This window comes from Coturnix japonica, chromosome 1 (genome assembly GCF_001577835.2).
Source record: "Coturnix japonica isolate 7356 chromosome 1, Coturnix japonica 2.1, whole genome shotgun sequence".
Classification (NCBI taxonomy): domain Eukaryota; kingdom Metazoa; phylum Chordata; class Aves; order Galliformes; family Phasianidae; genus Coturnix; species Coturnix japonica.
In genome coordinates this window covers 32,024,690-32,048,404 of record NC_029516.1, presented here as the reverse complement: position 1 = coordinate 32,048,404, position 23,715 = coordinate 32,024,690, and the positions used below count along the sequence as shown (strand labels likewise).

The 23,715-nt window shown below is 43.7% G+C and overlaps 2 protein-coding genes across 4 annotated transcripts in view; one reads left to right on the top strand and one right to left on the bottom strand.

Annotated features, from left to right (window-relative positions):
- CPM (carboxypeptidase M) overlaps positions 1-8,227 on the top strand; it is a 30,536-nt gene extending 22,309 nt beyond the window's left edge. The window contains exons 4-9 of the mRNA XM_015856241.2: positions 1,394-1,566; positions 2,222-2,406; positions 2,675-2,845; positions 3,647-3,799; positions 4,812-4,960; positions 5,884-8,227. Coding sequence (XP_015711727.1) covers positions 1,394-1,566; positions 2,222-2,406; positions 2,675-2,845; positions 3,647-3,799; positions 4,812-4,960; positions 5,884-6,117 — 1,065 coding nt within the window. The 3' untranslated portion in view covers positions 6,118-8,227. The remainder of the gene's footprint in view (positions 1-1,393; positions 1,567-2,221; positions 2,407-2,674; positions 2,846-3,646; positions 3,800-4,811; positions 4,961-5,883) is intronic.
- Positions 6,891-21,899, bottom strand: MDM2 (MDM2 proto-oncogene). 3 transcript variants are annotated; one of them, XM_015856226.2, is made up of 11 exons: positions 21,800-21,899; positions 21,295-21,367; positions 19,954-20,028; positions 19,472-19,605; positions 18,595-18,644; positions 17,542-17,609; positions 17,305-17,398; positions 14,641-14,798; positions 13,747-13,902; positions 13,100-13,177; positions 6,891-11,797 (listed from the first exon to the last, which is right to left on the bottom strand). In XM_015856226.2, the coding sequence occupies exons 2-11, from the start codon at positions 21,346-21,348 to the stop codon at positions 11,228-11,230; spliced, it is 1,437 nt and encodes a 478-aa protein (XP_015711712.1). In that variant the 5' UTR covers positions 21,349-21,367; positions 21,800-21,899; the 3' UTR covers positions 6,891-11,227. The 3 variants fall into 3 exon arrangements, with proteins under 3 accessions (XP_015711712.1, XP_015711703.1, XP_032299360.1); XM_015856217.2 differs by lacking the exon at positions 21,800-21,899 and having other exon boundaries at positions 14,641-14,801; positions 21,295-21,470; XM_032443469.1 differs by lacking the exons at positions 19,472-19,605; positions 21,295-21,367; positions 21,800-21,899 and having other exon boundaries at positions 14,641-14,801.
- Between the last annotated feature and the right edge of the window lie 1,816 nt (positions 21,900-23,715).

Here is a 23,715-nt window from a genome sequence, read left to right as displayed (position 1 = left end):
CCAAATCCGTTTGCTGTAGAGTCCAGAATAAGAACCAGTAGTTACTGGGACAGTCAATGCATTTGTTGGTGCTGCTTCCCCCAGCAGATCAGTGGATGGGGTGATCTTCAGAAACTGGCAGGTAATAATCAAATTAGGAACAAATAAGTAATGTAACACCACATTTCTCAGTTTAGGAGGAGATAATTATTTGTGTTACTTTAGTCTTAGTGGTGCAGGACTCTTCTAGAAGATACTGAGACTCCGTAGCTTGGAAATAGAGCTTGCAGTAATTTAACAGTCTCAATTCCTGGAGAAAAGTGGAGATAAGCCATCTGCAAGAGCACATCCAGTTACAAGTCTTGATTTGTTCCCATCCCAGCTTGAGATTAGGAAAGCTGCAGCTCCCTTGAGGCGTGGGTCATGTTGCTATAGGAAGCGCTCCCGGAAAGCGTGGTGCAGTGAACGTGCCGTGCTGCTGGATGCTGGCACGGAATGACGTGGGTCTTAACTCTCAGATATCTGTCAGAGAAGACCAAAGAGAGGGATGTCCCAACAGTTTCTGTGACTTATCAGAGCTTATGTGAACAAAAAGAGGTATTTAGCTTCCTTCTGCCACTGCCCTTTCTTCATTGAAATGTTACATCAAAAAGGCTCTTCCATCTTTGTCAAAGGATTTGTACATACCTGCTCTGTTTTCCCAATGTTGGTGTTTATGACAGTAAAATGCCATGTAACAATGTATAACAGAAGTGCCTGTGGGGCCTCCCTATTCCCTTTACTGGAACTCAGCCTCTCTTGAGCCTGTATTAAAGCTGACTTCTCAGAAAAGGAGATGAACAAGACGAAAATCTGGCTGTGTAGCACCCTGATAGATCAGAGGAGTCTCCTTCCTTCCTCAGCAATTGCTGCCATGTGGTGATGCACAGCACCACTGCTCATGTACAGGACCCAGGGACCCTCAGGCACTGGCACAGAGCTGACTCTGCAGAGCCTCTGAGATGATGCAGCGTTGCATTTCCAGGCCCACATGATCCCTAACAGGCAGCCTCTGCAGTTTTAGGTTTTGATAAGCCTGTGCCTTATCTACACAGGATTTAAGTGGTGTAGCTGACACAGTCAGTTTCCCATCACAGAAAAAGTTCTGGTTGATCCGGGTTTAAAACCCTTGTGAAAACCTTCTAGTGACTCCTTTAATCTTTTAAATTAACTTAAATGTAATCGGAGGGAGAGCACGGAACAGAACAGTATTGACCAGAAGGCTCCTTCATGCCTATGTAATCCACATAAAACCAAAGCCATAGAAAAAACTCCAGCCATTTATGTATAAGGTGGTGGGGTTTGGAATGTTTTTTTGCTTATTTTTTATTATTTCTACAGCAGAGTTAAAAGAAAACCTGTGCTGCTTTTACAGACTGTTGGGAGAGAAATCCTGCTCCATCTGATAGACCACCTGGTGACCAGCTATGGACGTGACCCAACTATTACCCGGCTACTCAATAATACCCGGATTCACATAATGCCAACGATGAACCCCGATGGGTTTGAAGCTACAGTGGTGCCCGATTGTTATTACTCAAGAGGAAGGTAAGGGTGGCTGAGGTGAGGGCAGGAGTGGGTAAGGGAAATGGGTGTGGGGTAATGGCTAGAGAAAGCAAAGAGGCTGAATCATACTGAGTGGAGAGAATAGCCCAGTGGATGTATTAGGACTAAGTTTGGCCTTTGCTGTTCAGAAGAGTCACTGTTACAGGACAGTTTTTGGAAGAGTGAGTCACGCAGATGTTTGTATGTGCTGTGGTCAGAGAAAATTAGTCAGAAGGATATAATGACCTGACCTTCTGGGCAGGAGACCCAGGCTGTGAATAGAAGCACAATGACCTCTTTAGGCCTTTAGAGTACTACTAAAAAAAAGAAGTTGTCCACCCACAGAGATCTTTCTCAGTTGGAGAACTATGTAACCCTTCTTCGTGTTCACAGTTCATACTGAATGCAGATCTATTTAGTAAGGGGGAAAAACTAGACTAAGCATAGCTTGCTGTAATAGGTACTGTGCTAGGGGGAAAAAAAACCTCGCATGAGAAAATGTAACCTAGCATTGCATCTTGCAACTTGCTGTGCTGGGGCAGTCCAAAGGTCTCTCAATGTCTACATGCATGGCCCAGTTCTCAAGTTCTGTTGGGCTGGTTCTGTTGAGATGTCCACGGGCAAAATGGTAACAGGAGTGCCTTCTCCCTTTCCTAAGGTACAATAAGAACGGAGAAGATCTCAACAGAAATTTTCCTGACGCCTTTGAAAATAACAACAACGTCATTCAGCCAGAGACTCAAGCAGTGATCAACTGGATAAAAAATGAGACGTTCGTTCTTTCAGCAAACCTGCACGGGGGTGCCCTGGTTGCCAGTTACACATTCGATAACGGTAACTCAGGTAAGACTGGAACAAGCCCTTTCTTCCCCAGTTGATTCATTTTAGCAGTTTTTGCTCTACCAAAGCAAAATGTTTAAGGTTTTCTGCAAGGTATTTTCCAGCTTTTGAGTTGGGATGAGCAGGTTTTGGTAAACATCAAAGGACAAAATAGGATCTTAAAATTCACTGTGTGCTATGACTGTTTGTGAAGTTCTTATCCTGTGTATAAGACAGTGCTGTATGTTTTATCAGTAAAGAGAATTACACAACGGCTGTCTTCATTCTGCAGTTACTGGCACATCAAATGGTTACAGCAGGTCTCCAGATGATGACGTTTTTATTCACCTGGCAAAAACCTACTCTTTCAACCATGCCAGCATGTACAAAGGGATCGGGTGTGACAGCAGACCGACCTTCCCAGATGGCATTACCAATGGGTACTCCTGGTACCAGCTGGAAGGTAAGAATCTTCATGCTACTTTTCCAGCTATGTCAGATATACTTTTGCTTCTGCCATCTTTGATGATAAGGGCAGTGACTGCAAGGATCGATTGGAGTAGCTAATGAGAAATGAGTAAGCCAGCCCCAACAGGGATTACCTGAGCATGACACGGGTTAGCAGTGTCAAGAGAGAAATGAGATAGTGTCTGCTCTGGCTCTGTCCGTGTCCTTTCTCAGGGCATATATTGCACTCATATATTGCCAGCTGCTCCGGCACCAAGTTGAGAAGCTCTCTTCTCCTTTCAGAAAGAAAACAAATCTTTGGCACTTATATTACCCTTTAAAAAAAAAAAAAAAATTACTGAAATAAATCTTTTTCATTTCTGTTTACGCACGGCCAAATAGAACGTGGGTCCTGTGGACTCTGGCCCTGAATGCTGCTTTGGCAGCGCCTTAAAGGGCTCTTGGGACAGCTCAGAGAGGCAGACTCGATGCCAACCCCTGAATCAATCCATCTCAGTTGGGTTGGGAGAGTTTGAAAAGCTTAGTGAGTTTTTGAGTCAAAGACCTCCCCTTCTTCAGCTGTAAATGCCTTCATTTCCAAGACACTGCTGTGCTTTAAAAAACAAATAACTCTCCAAATACTGGTAGAGGAAGCAGTAAATACAGGTGTGGCACAGAGGGATAATTTGTCTCCTTTATGTGCTGATTTTCTTACAGGTGTGATGCAATTAGGAACACTTTCCACTCCCCTTTTTCATCTTGCTTGACCTTTGGTGCTTCTTTACAGCTGAACACTTTGCTTTATTTTCCTTTTAAGGTGGAATGCAAGATTACAACTATGTCTGGGGACAGTGTTTTGAAATCACATTGGAGCTGTCGTGCTGTAAATATCCTCCAGCAGAGCAGCTGGAGAAGTTCTGGAGAGACAATAGAGTTGCTCTGGTTGAATATATAAAGCAAGTACACCTAGGTGGGTACCAACTGAGCTGGGAGACAAGGCCAGTGGGCAGAATAAGAACGTTCCAGCATATGGGGCCAGTGGTGGGGCTCAAACCAGGGAGCTCCTGCATTCAGAGAAAGACCTGAATGATGAGTACTGCATCCCTGGGACTCCATCCCAGGGATGGAATGAGTGGACAGCCTATGGCTGTGCTGGGCATGGGGCAGCAGGTGCTCCTGCAGTGTTGCATGGGGCTGAACGTGTGCCTGGGCAGGAGTAAGGGATGGGCCTTTCAGTAAGCTGCGCTGGGGCAGTCCAAAGGTCTCTAAATGTGTACATGCATGCACTCAATGTTTCAAGGATCTTTGCTATTTGGATTTTGTATTTTTAAGGCCTTTTAGGGGCTTGTGGGGTCTGCGCTTCACAGCTGAGGCAGAACATCTGCTTATCGAATCAGAGATATTTTGCAGTGAGTTAAAGAGTTCGCATAAATCTGTTGCTGTTGTCGCATTTCATTGCCATGAATGTCCAACTGTTTTGCTTATTGACAGTCCTCACTTTAGGGTGGTTTGTGAGAATGCATCCAACAAGTATGTTTGATGCTTTCAGCAAGTGAGATTTAGAAGCAAAGATTACTGGCACAGGTTGCCCAAGGAGGCTGTGGATGCCCCATCCCTGCAGGCATTCAAGGCCAGGCTGGATGTGGCTCTGAGCAGCCTGGTCTGGTGGTTGGTGACCCTGCACATAGCAGGGGGGTTGAAACGAGATGATCATTGTGGTCCTTTTCAATCCAGGCCATTCTATGATTCTATGATTACAGTGCTGTTGTCTCAAGTCAGGGGAAGGGAAGCTACTAATGGCAACAGAAGGGAATTTGTTTCAGTTCCCTCCAGGAAGGTTTAAGTACTGGTGATATTATTAGATGTACTTGAAATCATTGAAGTGGCCTTTAAGTGCATCCAGCAGCAAACAGTCTGACTTTGCCAGAGAGGGCGGCTTGTCACAAATACACGCTGTTATCTTTCCTCTTCCTCTTTTATAGGAGTCAAAGGTCAGGTTACTGATAAAAATGGGAATCCTATTCCCAACGCAATCGTGGAAGCCAAAGGGAGGCCTCACATCTGCCCCTACAGAACAAATGAGCACGGCGAGTACTTCCTTCTCCTTTTGCCTGGGAAATACGTGATCAATGTAAGTGTGCTGCCATCCTCAGTTATTCTAATTGTGCTTTGAATCCTTGAGCACAGTGAGCCTGAACCGTTATGGTTGAGTAAGCTGAACTTGCTCGAGTCAAATGTAGGAGTTGTAAAGACACGCTGGCAGATTTTTCTTCCAAAATAATCTTTAAATTAGTGTCGGCAGTAAGTAGATGTTTAGATGTCACTAAGATTTCCTGTCCCTTGGATGTCCAGAAATAAGCATTCCTCCAACTGCATGGTGGAACCTGCTGAGACAGTTGCTGGACTGTGCTGGGGCTGGCCTGATGTGTTAGAAGCAAAGCTTGGAGAAGGCAGAAGCTGGGATCCACGTAGCCCCAGGCAGCAGCAGGCTGACAGTGCCCTTGGTGATGGCTGTGGTGTCAGGAGGCATGAGAGGGCATTTGTACAGTTAGTTTGAGATGGGAATCGTCCTCTGTCATCTCCCAGAGAAGAGGCTTCCCTCCACTCAAACATCAGTCTGGTAAATTCCTCCTTGGGCTTGAACATCACCTGAGAGCCTCCTTCATGCACTTGACCTCCTGTTCCCTTCACCATTCACTGCAGCCTGCAAAGGGAGTGTGGCAGCAGACCTTCACTGGGCACCCAGAGGCAAGCAATCTCCATCAGTACAACACCTTACAGAGGCAACACCCCAACCCAGAGATGTTGTGAAGCAATTTAGTGGGTTCATCCACTGAGAGGCCCTGACACAAATAAAATTAGCAGAGCCTTCTTGGGAACTGTGGGGAGAAAACAAGTGTTCTGTTACCATTCCCAGCTCAGCTTTTGTTATTTCCTCTTGTTTAGCTCAACTTACATTTAGAACATTTTTCTATATACTGAAACTGTAAACAAGCTTCAGAGCAGAACTCGGTGTTTAAAACCAAGTAAGAAATCTTTTGTGCTTGTTCCCAGGCTACGGTACCAGGATTCAAATCGATGCTGAAGACAGTGGACATCCCTGACAACACCGCTAACTTCAGCGCTCTGAAACAAGACTTCTCCTTCCCAGATGTGTCTGTCAAACCAAGCCCTGCTTCGTGCCCCAGAACCCCCCTGTACCAGGAGCTCGAACGCACGTCAGCTGCAGTAAAACCAACTCTACACATCTTGGTTTTAGTAATGGTTACGATTTCCATTTTCAAATGAAGTCAGGAGTTACGTGACGTGGCAAAACCCTCCGGCTTCTGAAACGAAGATTGTATGTAAGAGAATGTTTTTGTAAAGCTGAGAATTGGGTTTTTAATCATGTTTATTGCATTTTTGTAAAATATTGCCTTGACAATCGGATGTTATACTTTAATTAGACTGTCACTTTTCTACGACGATATTTTACTTCAAAGAAATACTGTACAGTCGGATGCAGTGTTACAGACACACTTCGTTAAAGAACTTGCCAGAGGTTCAAAAACAGTTTGAAATTGTGCTGCAAGTGTGTCCCAGTGGTGCTCTGTTGGACCAGCAGTTTGTGTGCCCACACACATGCAAGCAATTAGTTCCATCCGAATTTCTCATAATAAAGCCACTGCTAAAAATGAAGAATGACACTTCTAACTCTGCTCTTTCCTGTCTAGACAAACGAGACCGATCAGGACTGAAATAACATCAGTAATGCCCGTTCTAAGAAAGGATGCAGGGAGGAAGTAGCAGGAGGTATGTGCCAAGGGGCTGTGTGCTGGAGCCTTGGTGCCAGCCTGTGCCACTGTAGAGTGCTCACAAGTTAAAGGCCAGTACCAGTGCACAGCCTGGGTTCTGATTTTGTTCCTTATGCCGTAAATGACATCTCCTTAAGGCATGTGATGCAGGACACTCTGTACTACCCACCCCAGGAACCTGCACTGCTGTTCCACAATTAAAAAGATGCATGAAAATCAAGCAGCACTTCAAAAACATCAAATCACGGCCATGAAAAAAGCACTGAGGAGGATATGAACATCTTTATTTAAAGCTTTTAAACAGATAAAATGTTTAGTTTCCTCAGCAGAGGAAAACCTGAAACCCAAATATATAGTACATGTTGGAAATTCTTCTGTGCACTGTGAGCGGAGAGCTGTATCTTATTGAATGACACCCACTAAGCCACAGGGACAGCACTACAGGAGTGACAAAATTGCATAGTTAAATAATATTACACTCAGCTGTCTAGTTAAGTAAGACTCTGCTCTGGGAAACACTATTTGATATTTCAGGTGTTTGTCATTGGGATGGTGAGCGCCGTTAATTTGGCTCAAAAACAAAAACTGCCCCTGGAAAGTAACAGCTAGTGAGAAAAGGAGAAGACAACACTGCTCTAGTGTCAACAACAACTTTTACACATACAATATACGTGACAGACCTCTTCTTCAGTGCACCTGTGGTAAGCAAGTATACGTTAGTTGGAAGCAACACCGCAAGATGAGGCCCTCATATCTACCCTCATAAGCCCCCATGCACCGTGAGTAACAAAGACAGTGAGCAGAGCTGGAGGCAGGCAGGAGCTGTGCCACCCTGTAAGTCACAAGTGCACGTGCCCAAAGCTCTTTTCCACTGGCACTTAATGCAGCAGCAACAACCCTTTGTTTAGTCTGTGCTGCACAGCAGAGGATCTCCTCTGCCTGGGATAAACACAACAGTACCTCAGGTTAAGTTGAGAAGGAATATTTCAACCAAATACCGATTCATTTATTCACCTTATTTTGTTGTTTCATAATGCTTCTAATGATTTCCTGCTGTGGCCCCAGCAGCAGCTGTACCCAACCACTGCCCACCTGAAGCACACAGGCAGTTACCACAACTGCAGCCTTCTCAGTCCTGCCTGTTCCCCCAGCTCCTTTGGTCACCTTCATGTTCAGTGTGACGCCTCCCTCTGATCAGTTCTTCCTTCCACACACTGCCCTCTGATGTCAGCAGCACCACAGAGCACTGTGTGGCTGCAGTGGGAGACGCAAAAGCATTTCAACGCAAACCACCACCCAAGCAGTTCCCCTGTGCTCACATGGCATTGGCTTCTGACTCTTTTCAACGAGCATTTTGCAGCTTCAACATCAAGACAGTGTTAAGGGAAGGAAAAGTGAGAACAAAGGCATACATTGTCCATCTCTCCACCTGAATATGGCCTGTATCTCTGCCTGCATGCTACGATTTCTTAAATATCCCTCCTATAGGATGACTTATAGTGACTTACTAAGCACACGTGTGTGTCTGTACAGGTACCAACAAACCAATCCAATAAATTAAAGCTCACACCACTAACTATAAGCACAAGAAAATTTACAAACTGCAATAAATTAATGATTAAAACGTGTACAATATTAAATAACGATCTCAAAGGCCTCGCCAAGTAAGAACACTTTCATGCCACGACACTGCCAGCTTTTGCACCATGACACGAGGACGGGCAATGGTTATCTGCCACAGAGAAGAGCAGTGGAAGCTTCCAGCCAGCACTGCAGAGCACAGTGCATGGTGACTGCATGGTGATAAAGCCAAAGGCTCCAGCATGTCAGACCAAACACTGTTCTCAGCTGGTTACTGCTCTGCCCTGCACATGTCTCCAATAGGAAACAAGGCAGATCACCCTGCTCCCTTATTATCTGTAAGGCACGCTTTTAAAAAAGAATGCAGAAGACAACAACTAGCAAACAACAAACCTCACTGGCTGGTAAAAGGAACATTAAGCCAGAAAACAGAATTCACAATAAAAATTTAAGAAAGTAACATGGCCAAGGATGCAGGCCCCCAAATTACCCACCTCCTTGGTGCTGTGTGGAGCAGTGAGTGTTCCCAGGGCTGCTCTCCACAGAACATGTGCTAAGGAAGTAAAACTTGAGGTCACAAAGTCAGCTGTGCTGTATATGCCTGTTTTACCTTTTGCCAACTCAGATTTAATAGGAGGTGAAATTGTTTCTGAAGGAAAACCCCAAAGCTGAGTGCTTGCAAACAGCAACAGCACTGCTGTGACTAGTCAGCCATTTTTAAGAGCTGATTTTTTTCTTCCTCCTACAATATGGAGATCACACAAGGGAGCTGGAAATGAATGCCCAGAGCAGGATGGCAAATTTGTCCCAGCAGAAACTGGGTTAGTAACAGCTGCTCCCCACAGCTGGGAGTTCCACAGCAAACAGTGACTGCAGAGAAGGGATCAAATTGAAAAAGACATTAAGAATTCATCCATCGCAGTGTCCCTTAAGGACACTCCCCATTTAATCAGTGCTTCCCAACTACACAAGTTGGGGATTCTCAGCCAGCTGCACATTGCAGACCAATAGGATCAGTTCTGATCTGCAGCAGCAGTTAACGGTGTCTGCAAGATTCGCTGTGCTTCCATTTATCAAATACAAATGCAGGGAAATGAAGAGGAAGCAGTGTTAATGGAGGCAGGATCTGCACCTACAGCAATTCTTTATTTAAAGGAACATACAAGTGAGTTTTCTGTTTTGTTTAGTAAAAATGAACAGTGGTGAAGCTTCAAAGATACCGATGCCTTTTAGCAGTAGCTTTCAACATGTAGCTCAAATGTACAAACAAACTTTATCACCAACACAGGTACTCTAGGAATTTTTTTGCAGTCACACGAGTTTACCAAGTTTCTGCTGTACATTTTTTACTTTCCACAAGGAAGCACATAGGAAAATGAAAGGTACTTCCCTGTATTCCTGGTGTTTCCAGTCCTGGTTTCCAGGCATTTATACTGGAATCAATATTTCAGCTCTGATGTTAAAGTGATTTTAACACCTCAGGTCTTTGAGCTGGCACAGAGGCAGTTTTGCACTGGCGCTGCAAAGGTAAGGAAGCCACTTCCCTGAGGGTTGTGGGATGGTAAAACACAGCACAACTTCTGCATTTAGATCTCATTTCCACTCCTGGAGCTCTCCTGACTCTAAGACTATTTGTTGGCCCCTGCAGGACAGTTGAACTGTGACTATGTGCCAAATTAATGAACTGAGAACACCCAAATCCCTTCGGAGTCTGGTCATCCCAAGGAACAGATAGAAGCCACTTGTGCGGGAACTCTCCGCCTGAAGAACAGGTCAGATGAGAAACCTAACTACATTTTTAGACCACTTTAGCTTACAAAGATATACTCACGTTACCTCCTTTGAATGCATCACAGACCTAAGTCAATGAGCAGATTTCTTCATAAAGGAACAGATACATTTCACGAGGGTTTTGTGGAAGCACAGTGAGGAAATAAGAGCTAAACGAAGGACGGACGGATCCAACTGAGACAAACTCTCATTTAGCCAAAAACCTTTGCAGCAGGTTTTCAAAGTTCTTGTGGTAGAGAAGAAAAAGAGAATGGCAAAAGTTGGAAAGGCTGCTGAATGTGAAGAACTGTGTAAAGGAAAAAGACACAAGCTTCTCTGTCTCTGCAGGTGGAGGTGGACTTTTTTTCTTACTATTTTTACATAAGTCCAGAAAAAACCAACCTATAAACATCCCCTATTGTTGCCAGTTTGCCTTGCTTTTTAACTCTAAGTTCTTTGTTTCTTTCTCCTGTTCACATCTTTCACGCTCTGCTAAAGTAATAAGGGCAGTACAGACCACCACATCCACACCATGTTTTAAAAGTCTTTCTCAGGATATTTAAGAGGTAACCTAGAACTGGAACTGGTCAGAGACTCCTCACAGCGTACTCATACAGCCCCGGAGTTCACAAAGTACATTATAAAAACTAAAGACACCGTACTCTCTTCAATTTCCCAGATCTTGAATGTTACTTTCCACCACAACTCCCCTGGTTTCCCAACAAACATCCAAAAGATTTCCCTCTTAAAAGGATTTAATTTTTTTGGGAGTGAGGGAAACAAGGCTCTATTTTGTTCTTTTATTGCCTTACTCAGATGGTTCTGATTCTGCCTGGTGCTTTCACTAGGCAACACACTGTGGAATGCAATCTTCTTTCTTCTTAACTGACTTTAAATGAACTCTTCAGAACATCCCTTCTCTGATCATCCCTGAACAAGGGCTTACAATATTTGTACTCAATACTGTAATTGAAACATTGCTTTTTTGTACAGTAAAACACCTGGAAAGTCAAACACTGACCAACAAGAATCGGTTACTTCTACTGAGAGAGATTTAAAACGTTCCGTGTTAAATTAACTAGCAAATATCAGGCTATCCTTAACAATTCCAGTGCGTTTACTTCAGCAATGACTTTTCATACCAAACGTTAAGACACCCAAAATATTAACCTGCAATAAGCATATAAAAATAATTTCTTTCTCTCTTATTTGCTGTACCAGTTTATGAGTACTTTTAGTTGCTTTCCATCACCCTAGCCAAAATAAGTTAGTACAATCATTTGTATGGGCTGCCTGCACACCGGACATGGTTTGTTCCTCTTCTTCAGTTTTCTTGCGCACGTAAAGCATGACATGAGATGTCCTGTCTTGCCGTGTACTATGCAGCCATTTTTCGGCCTGCTCTGGCATATAACACAGGGCTCTATGCTGCTAACAGGCAGACTGGACTCCATACCTTCCTCTTTGTCTTTCATTTCTTTCTTCTCAGGTTCCCTAAAGTCCTCCTGACTGCTGCAAAACACGCTACTAGATGTAGATGGCTGAGAATAATCTTCACTTTCCTGGGATTCAGGTATCTGGGCTGTTTTATCTTCATTCTCCTCCACAGCCGGTTCTTTATCTTCATTCATTTTCACTTTCTTACAGTCAGGAACATCAAAACCTTTGTCAGATTCCAGGTGGAAAGAACCTTCTAATTTGCTATTCACCAATTTATCGCTCTTCTCATCAGGAAGCCAGTCCTCACGGAGGGCCCAACATCGGTGGCAATGTCGCGGGAGCGGAGGATTCATTTCGCTACATTTAGGGCACTTCCAATAGTCCTTTAGTAAATTAAAGGATGAAACAGCTTTAGCCACTTAAGAACGCTCACTACTGAAGTATTTAGAGATCATTAAGAATTAATTACTGCTAAAAATAATAGCGATTTGGAGCTATCAACAAATTTATATAAGAATTCCACTCAGTGTCCAACTCCGTTTTATGGACCTGGATTAAAATAGCCTCATTGTTATATAACTCGCTATTTTCTTCCTTACAGTACATTTATGAAATACAAGTGTAATAATACTGGCTTACTATTTCTTAGCCAACATTTAAGAAACTTCTTTCTGGCCAAGTGGTGGTTATTCCTATGCATGTCAGCAACTGGAAACCGGTGGAGACTGAAGGGATGCTGAGCTGTTGGTGTGCAGAGCGACCGGATGAGGGCACTCTGACACAGCCGAGCAGCACTCACAGAGGCACCAAACATTAAAGAGTAGCATCAATGTGTCTCAGAGCTTCCTCCATACCATTAAAAAAAGCAAGCTACCATCTCATTAAAGACACGCTTTGCCTGTAAGGACCAACACCCTCCTCAGAATCAACGCGTACAAGTGGAAAAAAATTAAACTAAACTTCTTATTTGAAAAACCTGCAGTGTTTCCTGCTTTAAGTTCTGAACAGCATCAGCGACATCAAAAGCCTAAGAGACTAAGCCCTAAAAACTGAGTACAGGGACTTTTCCACACCTAAGCAGTGCTGTGTATCCAGACGGTGGCTTGCCCTGTGTTTTACAGCAAAGTCCCCCAGCCTACAGACTACCATGAAACAAGCATTTCAGGCAGCTCTTCATAGCAGCAATCTTCAAGCCTCAGCTAAAACGAGCAACAAATGAAGATGCTTTTAAATTACAGCATGTATTTTTCTCACGCCTGTATATTTTGCTCCAAAATCCTGAACTTCCTCCCAACACTACAGGAACCTTCCCACAAAGCTTAACAGAAGCCATCCAATAATTTCACAGTACTGTTGCAAACAGATTTGCATTCACATCTCCGTGTCACGGGTTGCTTCACTGAGGCTGGACAATAAAACTAGACATTATGACTTAAAGGAATAGCATTTTCATAACGTATATAACTTAATGTTATTTTTTTACCCCTTTCTTTTGCATAAGAAGTCAAATCTAGACTCAAAATACACAAAGTCAATGAAACTGAGTTAGCATTTCTTTTAATGCACCAAGAAACCTAGTAAGATACTTTCCAAAACATCCATATTTTGGATTCATCTACATGCCCTGACCACCTACTGTTAGTTCACCCAACCAACGATGCTTTGCCAGTCAAGGTTTTACTCACGGCTAGAGAAATCTCTGGATCTTCATTGAACGAATCAGAATCACTATCTTCATCTTCATATATAGTCAGCTGATAGACCTATTTCAATTAAAAATACAGAAACACTGATGTAACTGATGTTTGGTGTTCAACTCAACATCTGGCTTCTAATAGACTACTTTTATTAAAATGCAATAACAAAATGACACGTACGCTCCCTATTAACAAGTAACTCCATAAAAACTGATGACTGATTTGGGGATGGGGAAGAATCTTTTACATTAGGAATGCATTTTGGATTAAAATGTGGAGTTATCCCAGACAGAAGGAACTGCTGGTGCAGTGGTTCTACTCAATGCTGGTGGGGTCACACCTGGAGTACTGTATCCATTCTGGGCTCCCAGTACAAGAGAAGCATGGAGCTGGGGCAGATCATGCTGGTATAAAGGTGGCCCAGAGTGAGGACAGATTCATTAATGTAATGAGAACAGAACTCATTAATGTAATGTAAGAACAGTCTCAACCCCAGCTAGTGAGTTGCAATCAAACACGTGGATGCAATTTGTCACATTGCACACCCAAAGAATTACTGTTGCTTCTTGTTGGAATCTCAACATTTAGTGTTCAAGTAATTTCCTTCCCTTGGCTCTAAAAAAATCAAAAAGTACCTCATCATCTTCATCTGTGAGCTCCTGTCCCTCTTCATTATGGCTATAGTCTTCTGAATAAATAGATTCAACTTCAAACTCTACACTGAACTGGTCTGAAACAGAACCGTGGTCAAACCAATCAGAGTTTTCACTTAACGAACTGGCCTCAAGATCCTGAATGAAAAGAAAGAAAACACACGTTCAATCTCATTAGTCCACATCCATAATCATTAAGATGAGAAGAGGAAAAAAACCAAACCAAACAACAACGATCAATGTAGCAGCTGTGGAAGGAATGAGAACAGCTGCTGTTAGATGGAATAGCGCTAAGGAGACAATAGGATTACAGCTGGCTAAACAAAGCTAGATCTGAAAGCTTCCTGTTGCCCCTGGAATAGAAGAAGCAGATTACCTATGGCCACCCTGGAGCCTGCTGCTATTATTCCACTAAGGCTCTCCTAACAAGCGTAAGGATACACGCTGTCTTTTGGCATGTTCATTAAACTCTCTATTTTTTCCATCAACAAAATAAAACATTAGCGTACAGTCTGAGCTCAGTAATTCAGAATACAGCACTAAGAACACTGCCAGCTTAGGCCTTCAGTAGCAAAGCTGTAACGAAATTACCAGTGACCTACAACTATGAAGAATTACAGACCATTAGAGACTACTCTTCTTCTTTCATCACTCTAAAAAATACTTATTTTAAAAGAAAGGTATCTGATATTTTCCCCATACTGTGCCAAATGTAAGCATTTGGTTTTTATGAATATCCCTCCCTACTTCTCTTTCCTCAAACTCAGTCCTCAGATGACACAAATTAATTACAAAAGCGATGTTTAAAGATGGATATTTGCACTTGTGGTAACTGCAAACCATACCACCAAAAGCCAAAACCATGATTTGACTTACCGGAATGGAGACAGAATCTGTGGAGTCGCTGCTATTGCTTCTGTCCCGGCACAGCCCGCTGACTACACACCAGGAGAGACTCTCATCAAAGGTCAACGAGATGCTGTCTGACTTATGACGTTTTCTTCTGTCGCTGTGCCCATCATCTGAAGAATTTTCTTCTGGGCATATTCAAAAATCTTTATTACTCCAAAACATCAATGCAATGTGCAGGGTTTTTTTTTTTTAATATATATAATTTTTTTTTTTTAAACAGCAGCTTAAAATACAGTTTATGTAAGTAGAAATTCAAGAATTCATAGAATTATCAAGAACTACATAGAGGCAACAGAAATTAAGACAACACAGTACCAACATGAAAGGTGAAACATTCCTGAAACCAGCAATTCAGGGGCTGGCTTTTGCTACTTGTGCCACCAGCATAGCTCTTAAGTGGCAGCCTCCACATGTAAGAAACAAAATAACAGCATACTTGGAAACATTTTTACCTTTTCACACATGCCACTCATAATAAGCCTCTATTAACTTTAAGCAATGCAGTTAGGACTTTAATTGTACTAACCCCATCTACAGTCAGAGGACAGAAAGAGGCTTTCAGGAGGCTTAAAAGGCCGCCCCAGAATTTGGAGGGAGATGAGTCACTTGCTCCCAGATCAAATGTGTGCAGAGGACCTCATGGCAGGCCAGATTCAGCTTCAACAAGCTTCTAACACCTCAAGGTATTTGACAGCATTAGCACTAAGTGCAGTTGTATTTACTCTGAATTTTTCTAATACATCATTATGCGAATGAGTTGGACAACACGTGAATAAGAAAATCTTCAAGGCTAACATACTACAGGAAAACTGAAGCATGAAAATACTTTAAATTGTACTTATTAAATACGCTCAGTCTGAAAGCCCAAAAGCAGTGCTTTTTTTTTTACGTATATCATGTTTTGATACATCGATCTACTGCAGCATAAGCGGTAGGGAGACAGCATCTATGGGGCAGTAAGTCGAAATTCAGCTCCACTGACTTTTAGAATGTTTGATAAGAAAAAATAATCTTTAAGAAAGCATTACAAAGTCGGTTCATATGCACAGTGGAGTGAAAATTCCCCATGAGGACAACTTGGTTCAGACCTCGGTAAGAACCTGCTGTCCCCTACAGGCACCCTCTGCATGTCCCCTCTATTGCCCAACTTCAGCCTGGCCCTTGGAAACACACCAAAAATCCACAAGTGTCCAAGTCTTGAATCTTTCATTGTAAAAGAAAAGAGAACAAAACACTTGTACATACTTTGAGACTTCTCTCACTTTCCCTTGGTGCTTCTTGGCTCAGCCCCTTTTCTTTTTCCGCCCTGAGAGCCCCACCAAATTTGGTGCCCCCAGGCCCAAGGGTTGCTCCTCTCCATCATTGTCCTCATTTATAGTTGCCATGGCTCCATGCTGTACTGATACTGTACCACCACAAGTTTGCTATACACTATGTAAGAGGCTCCAAAGGAGCCGCTACCATTGACAATTTAACAATAACATTGGTTTAAAAGGAAGATTTCCTATAAATTAGAAAAGAAGTGTATATAAAAACACTATATTAAAAGAACTTTTAAGGTTGTAACAAGCTAATAAATGGATGCAAAGGCAAGAGTTAATAATCAAACCTACAATAAGTAAGCACAACACAGGACCTTCCATGCTCTGGGTCATGCCTAAATATTACAGGTGATGTCGATTAACTGTGACTTTCCATCCATTTATCAGGTTTTGTTGCAACATTAAAATGTTCTTTTAATTTAGTGCAAACCGCTTGTCAAAGCAGCACAGTTCTTGGACTGAATAAGACAGAAGTCTATGCTGAACACACACACAAAAAAAAACACTTCACAAAAACTGAGGAACTTTAAAATGTTCCCAAGCAGATGAAGAAAAAAAAAAAACTACCTATGCAACGACAGGTTCTCACTGCCCAGTTAGTTCAAGTGTCAACTCACGATGTAATAAAAGTGATGAAATAAAGCCGTGCAAGGAATCTGAAAGGACAGTACTTCAGTTCAACTGTACAGAACACCTCCATGGAGCGATTTAAAGTTACACAACATTTTGCTGAGCAATTTGTTGTTTGCTAATTATCAGGAGAAACACTCCAGAGTTTGCAGATATATTGTGATTATTAACCACAATAAAGAAGAGCTGGAGACAAATATAATGCTCAAGTGGGCAGACTTATGAAATGCTTAAGGAATTGTCAGATGCCTAAATACATCCAGCTGCAATACCAACTGAAATCCAATGAGAATGGCTTTCAGAGCAAAGAAAATGTAAAGTGTTGTGGCTATTTACAGAGGGACCTGGAACGCATTTGACTGCATCAGTAGAGACAGAAGTGTTCTCATTACAAAGACAGCACAACCAAGGCCTGCTGATGTGAATCATTTGGGTAGATCCACAAAACAAATGATTCTGTTGGCTCACTTAACACCTCTAGTAACCCAAACCGTAATGTGACACTGGAGCAGTGCGAGGAATTGCGTATCTCTTCCAGGCTGAACACTCTGGTTCAGATAAGCAGAGAATCACAGGGTTTGTTAGCATCTCTCAAGGCCATTAAGGCAACAAGACGCCCTTGTTTGTTCGAAGCGGTCATGACACTGAAAGCTCTGCATCATGAATCTGCACGTACCAGATTCACTGTGTGTCCTCCTCCTAGAAGATGTGGTTGGCTGGGAAGTCACGTTTGATGAAGTCTGCTTTTCTTCTGATTCTGGTATGGATTCCTGATTAACAGAAATACACAACAAGCCCACACATGAACATGAGGTGAGGGCCACAATTACTGTAACTGCACCCAAACAAGCAACAATATAGAAACGAAACTAAATTTACATCTTAGAACATAAAAGGTAATATTAAAGATTACCTTTAGAACATTTTCTTTTTCAAGCTGAAATCTGGTGTCATCCTGAGGTGGATCAGCAAGTGTAGAATCTGAAAACAAAGCAGTAAAGTAGCACTGAATTTTGTTATTAATCCATTCCAATGAATGTTGTACGTTAGCTGTGATTCTGCAGATGGAAGGATATATGTACAAAATACTTTTACATTCCTATGAATTGTATTTTACTAGCTATCACCTCACGTGAACAATGAATTAAATGACATTCGATAGAAAATAGACTGCAGTTAATTATGTATCTTTATTACCAGGCAGACCATGAATTAATCCATTACCTTCAAAGAAGAAGTATCTGAATTTAAGTTTGCTGTCATAACAATTAAGGACTAATACTGACCGCCCTTAAGAAGACAGATCCAGCAGCTGAATACACACCCTTAGAAAAATTAAAACCATTTCATGCTGCAATATGGATTTAGAAGCCCATTCACAAAACAGCTTCCACTATTTAATTCCTGCTACATTTCTTATATTAGCCAGAAATTACAGTTAACGTACTTTATGCTGCAGAAAACGTATCTATTTGTTAAGTATGTGGCTTCTTTTTGTTGTTCCTTCCCCCCCAAAGAGGACTCAGTGTTGACATTACTACCTTCCAGTTCAGTTCTAAATGTACGTCACTGTTTTGGAAGTGAAAACTGAACACCAATACAACAGAAAGCATGCACTCTGACTTCACTGTTGGCATAAGCTCACAAAGCTCATTTCTGGAACTAGAGCCTTTAACACCAACACAGTTCTAGCCCTGAGGAAACCAAGCAGCTTCTCAATCAAGTCCTGTTTGTGCTTCACCTGGTTCAAATCCCACATTACCCAAAGCAGTTTAGAGCCTCCCCAACCCCCCAAAAGAAATCCTGTTTGCTTCAATTTGCCTTCATCTGTGATCTCTGCAGTCACCAGCAGTTAATTATGGAGAGGCAGATGCTTTCTGAGCACCAGATGAAAGATGCATTAACATGAGTTACGTTTTCTCTTCTACTACTTCTCAAAACAGAAGGCTGTTCCAGACTAGCTTACCTTGTTGATTGACTGCTATCAGATTTCTGGAAATCATGGAATATATTCTCCTTAGATGGGGATAAAGAAAGATGATGCACGTTAGCTACTTTAGAGTTCATGTAGACATTCCACACTTTGCTGGAAAGTTCTGCAGTTTTTTTTCAACTGTGATAACTGGAGACTGCCTAGAAAAGCAAGGCAATTCCCATGGCAAATATAGGAAACTGTTATTCTGAAGTGCTGAAGCACTTTCAGTATTGTTTCACCCAAAGGAAAAGGAAGAGATTTTATTCATCTCAGTAGAGTAAAAGAGCATTAGCTTCTAAATGCGCTCAGTCAGAGAACAGAAAAGTCACAATCCTTTTGACAAAGAGCCCCTAACAAATCAGTATTCGTTTTTAACAAGAGGAATTCTCAATCAGTGCTTTATACGATGGGACTTCTGATGTCTGTAGTCTTGGAAGACAAGTAATTTGCTCAAAAGAAATGCTGAAATACTGTAGCAAGGCACTATTAGTGGCTAAGAGAACACACTGTGATTACATACTACTGTTCTCTGCTAAAACCTATGTTGCTTCTTACATAAATCAGGTCAGGAGTCTGGTGTTAAATGCTTCTGCAATCCCTTTGCAGCTGTTACATTACAGAAGAGAGTTTTCTTTCACCTTGGGATGGTCTGCATGAAGCTACTGCAACACTTATGAACGTGTGGAAAGTTTGGGATTTCGTGATTATGGACACAAAGGTTAGTTCAGAGGAAAGAAGATTACATCAGGTACCAAATGATGAAGGAGAGCTTACCATTTTTCAAGCTATAGAAAATTAATACAAGGCCGTACAGATTGCATTCTCCATTATTTCACAACCAGATTCTCAGAAAGGAATTCCATTTTACCTGTGTTCTTTTACTGAAAAGCTTGTTACTCCAAATAAATCCCCAAGAAGATCATTTGCACAGTGCACAATATGTTGCTCTTTTTGATCGTATAATTGTTTAGACATAATATATTGTCCAAGATAGAATATTACCTGTAAAACAAACCACAGGCATTGTTACATACAGAAGTTTTGCTTTCTGAAGATCAAATACAAGAAAACACATTAAATTGTTATTTGCTCCTCCCACTCCCATTGCCTAAAACTCCCTCAGTGCTGCAATTTTCACCTATCTTCCCCTATGAACTCTGTTATTCTACAGACAGGCAGAAGCCTTTGTAGATGTTGAGAAACTTGGTAAACACTGCCTACCAAGTGAGCAGGAAAACTCAAGCCAAAACCTTGTTTCAACACCATTTGTTGCACCCCCCATCACCCAAAACAGAAAAACCATCTCCCTGGATTTACTGTCATCTACCTTTATTAATTAAAAGTCCTCACCTCCTTCATAGTAAACGTGTCTTTTTCTGCACCAGCTAACTTCAACAGCTTCAGCAACAGTGGCTTTGGTTTAACCTGTGTGGAGATTAAAGCAGAACAGCATACAGCAATTATTCACTCAGCTCTACAGATACACACAGACTGGTTTCCTTCTACATTAACCTGATATAAAAGACACATAGGTGCATGACGACCTATCCAAGCTTTTGGCTTCATGAAGTTGAACTTAAGACCTTTATGACTGTGAAGTCCAGAGTGCAAGAGCCAGCTCTGCCCCTGAATCTTGTCACTTGGGACGGGCACAGCTCGTCCTGCCCACTGTAGTATTTCAGTCACTCCCATTCCCACAGTGCCCTCCCACACGCTGCACTTCTCTCCACAGCCAATCTGTGAACAATTCCCGGGGCAAAGGGAGAAAACACTCCCAAGTGATTCTCCCCCCACCCCCTTTTTCCCTCTGGCTGATCCCATTCATTGCACTGTCCTGCAAACAGCCAGCACAATGCAGGGGGATGAGAATAAGCCGCAGGGGAGCCACAACTGCAAGCAAAGTGCCTGCATGACAACTGCTGGAAGTTCCTGGGTGCAGTAACAGCATTGCCACTTTAACAGCACAAATCCATAGCCAGGCTAATTTCAGTTATCCTAAAATATTCCCCGAATAAAATATGAGACAACAAAAAAACTCTTTAGAGGAGGAAGGGAAGCTTCCCTATATTCCATTTCAAATCACAGAATCACAGAATGACCCGGGTTGGAAGGGACCTCAAGGATCATGTAGTTCCAACTCCCCTGCCTGGCAGGGCAAATACTTGCTACGATTAACACAAAGCATTAATTAGTGCATTAGCAACAGATCAGTCGCAAGAATCACGCATAGCAAAGCCTGCAGACAACACCGCGTGTCTATTCATTCCCTTTCTGAAAGTTCCAGCGCCTTGGAGCACGCAGGACACGGCAGCTTCACAGAGGAAGCACAGGCAACTTATAGGGCGAGGAAAGAAAGTGTGGGAGCTTAAACACCTCAGGATCCATATAAAGAGCCTCCTACGAAAGCAGAGAAGAGAAGCCCCCGACGTGGGGAGCGCACAGCCGGCATCGCCCCGCTGCAACCCCCTGGGGCTCCGACTAATTACGAAGCCCAGCCGAATCGAAAGCGAAAACGCCGATTTTTAAACCTTCAGCTGTGCCACGATGGCTTTCCCACACATCTTCCAGAGTTTATCACTCGTCTTAAACCTCTTCACCACGGAATCGGTATTCAGCTCGCCCCATCCTCACAATCAAGCAGGCTGCTCGCCACAGGGCTCCGGGTAGCAGCACCCGACCACGCTCACTCACCAGAGCCTCCTGCTCCGAGGCGCTGACAGCAGAGCCGTCCGTCAGGGAGGACATCTCGGTATTGCACAGCTGCCTGCAGCACAGGGGAAGAACAAGCTCCACGTTACATCAGCACCCCCGGATCGCCGCCACCCCCCGTGCCGTGAGCTCGGAACAGCCGTGCCATGCGGGCCGGGCCGCCCTTATATAGCACTGCCAAGCGGCAAGTCGGGGCTTGGCTACGCTCACAGCAGCCCGACATGTCCGAACATGACCCGTCGCGGCGCTGCCGAGTCATTGCGGGGCGTTGGAGGCGCTGACTCACGTTGAAGCGTAGCCGAAGGCCGCCCCGTCCCCGCTGCCCCCCCCCCCCCGCCGGCCCCATCTCCGACGCTGGCAGGCGGAAGCCGCGCCGCTCGCCTCAGCCGCTCTCCGGCCTTCCCCCACCCCCGCTCCTCTACGCCCCGAGGCGGCTCCCCGAGCGTCCTGTCGGCTCCCGGCGCTCTCTAGCCGAGCCCTCACGCACCGCCAGCCGCGCTCGCTTCGCCGCCCGGCCCGGAGGACCGCGGGCCTTACGAGGCCGCAGCGCGGTCCGCGCCACACGCCGCCATCTTGGCTCCCCCTCAAGCGCCCCCTAACGGTCGCGGGGTAACGGCCGCGTGGCGCGCAGCCCTCAGGCGGCACCTCAGGGAGCGGGGAGATGCAGCGCTGAGGGACGGGGTGCTTGGATGGCTTCACTGTGTCCTCTTTCCGTCTTAATAAGGGCAGAGGAGCCTGCTAACAGCCCCAGTACGGTGCGTTTGCGTAATGGTTTGATTAGCAGCGCGCATTTTGGCTTTATTATTATTTTTTTAAACTGATATTTAGGAGGCTAGGAGGAAATATGACTTCCCTAGAGAAATGAGCAGCCTTCCTGTCCCCCTCTCCCTCTGCAGTTTTGAACATGAAGGCCGTGTAGGAGCATGTCACTGGGTTAGGAGCTCAGTTGCCTCACTTCAATCAGGACTGATTGGTTTTCAGCCTGTCTCCCTTCTCTCATTCTCAGGTGTATTTGCCCACGGTGACACTTCCTAATTATTTTTTATGGGCGAAAAGGCTCGTCAAGGAACAGGAGAGCTGCAAATGGTGTGTGAAGATAGGCAGCACCACAGCAGCTCTGTAAGGCTGCTTTCCCATGACAACTAACTTCTTCCGACAAGTAGTGGGTAACTGCCTGGACTTGTCCACTGGCCAAACAGATTTCCAGCAACAACAGCACCTCCAAGGAATTCCAGCCTTGGTTTACATCGAGGTATTTGTGTGATGAAGGATTTTCAGGGCAAACTTGCTGTCCTTGTAGAGTGTAAAGCTCAAGGCCTAGTGAGGGACAACTGAGAAGCTGCACCAGGTCTGTTAAAGGTGCTTGTCTGTTTGCTCTGTCCCTGATAGCACGGGAGCATCAAGGCAAAGTGTTCTTTGAAGTGCAGTGTCCTGCAGTCGGCAAAGTTAGCTATCTGATTGCTTCAACACAGCACACAACTTACTCACATCCTTGCTGCATTCCTAGCTTGGTCACCAGTAGAAAATGACTTCTACATAAAAATGTGAAAGGATCAAAGTGAATGGCTACAGTGCTGAATGCTCCATCTTGTCCTTATGTGGCAGGCTCTACTAACAGAAAAAAGGAGTCATTACTACAATAAGACCCCCCTTCTGCCACAAGTTTTCAATCTCTAATGTTCCAGATAGTATCTGGAGTAGCTGTAGCCCTTAAGTGAAGATACCCACCTCACATCACTGTTAGCTAAAGAACTCATCCTAACGCTTGCTAGACCTGTGCTGGCAGGGAGGTCAGTCAGTACCATCAGAAACTTTGTGCTATAAATGACATCCAGATTTTGTTGAAATGAAAAGGAGATGCAGCCTTCTGTGGGGTAATTTTGAACACGGTGATGCAAAAAATCAAGACTCAGCAGCTGGGAGAACACAAATAGCACATTCGGTGCTCTGGCAGCTGTTAAAGCAGAGAAGGCTGTGCTGTATTTTGCTGTTAAACGGGAGCTGTGCCAGTAAAATCTTATACATTTTGACAACTGTAGCCTTACTTGAGGGGGACTGGCAAAGGCAGTGCCCAGCAGGAGGCTTTTCTGACAGCTGCTCTCACTCCTGCAGCCAGGCACCACGGCTCTTGTGAGCACTAAAAGCGAGCAGCCGAACCAAGGCCACATCAGAAGGCAGCAGGTTTTGGTTTTGCTTTTGTTTACTTGAAATACACATTCCTTCTTACTCCTGGGAAACGCTGGTAGTGTTTGGCTGGCTGCCCAAATCTGATTCTTGTTTGGTAGCAGCTCAATCATCCCAAAGCAAAACTAAACAAAAACTGGCACAATTATAAACCCACTATCTGGAACTTCTGCTTAGTGATGCCCAATGTCTAACTTGGAATGAAACTTTGTTCTTCTA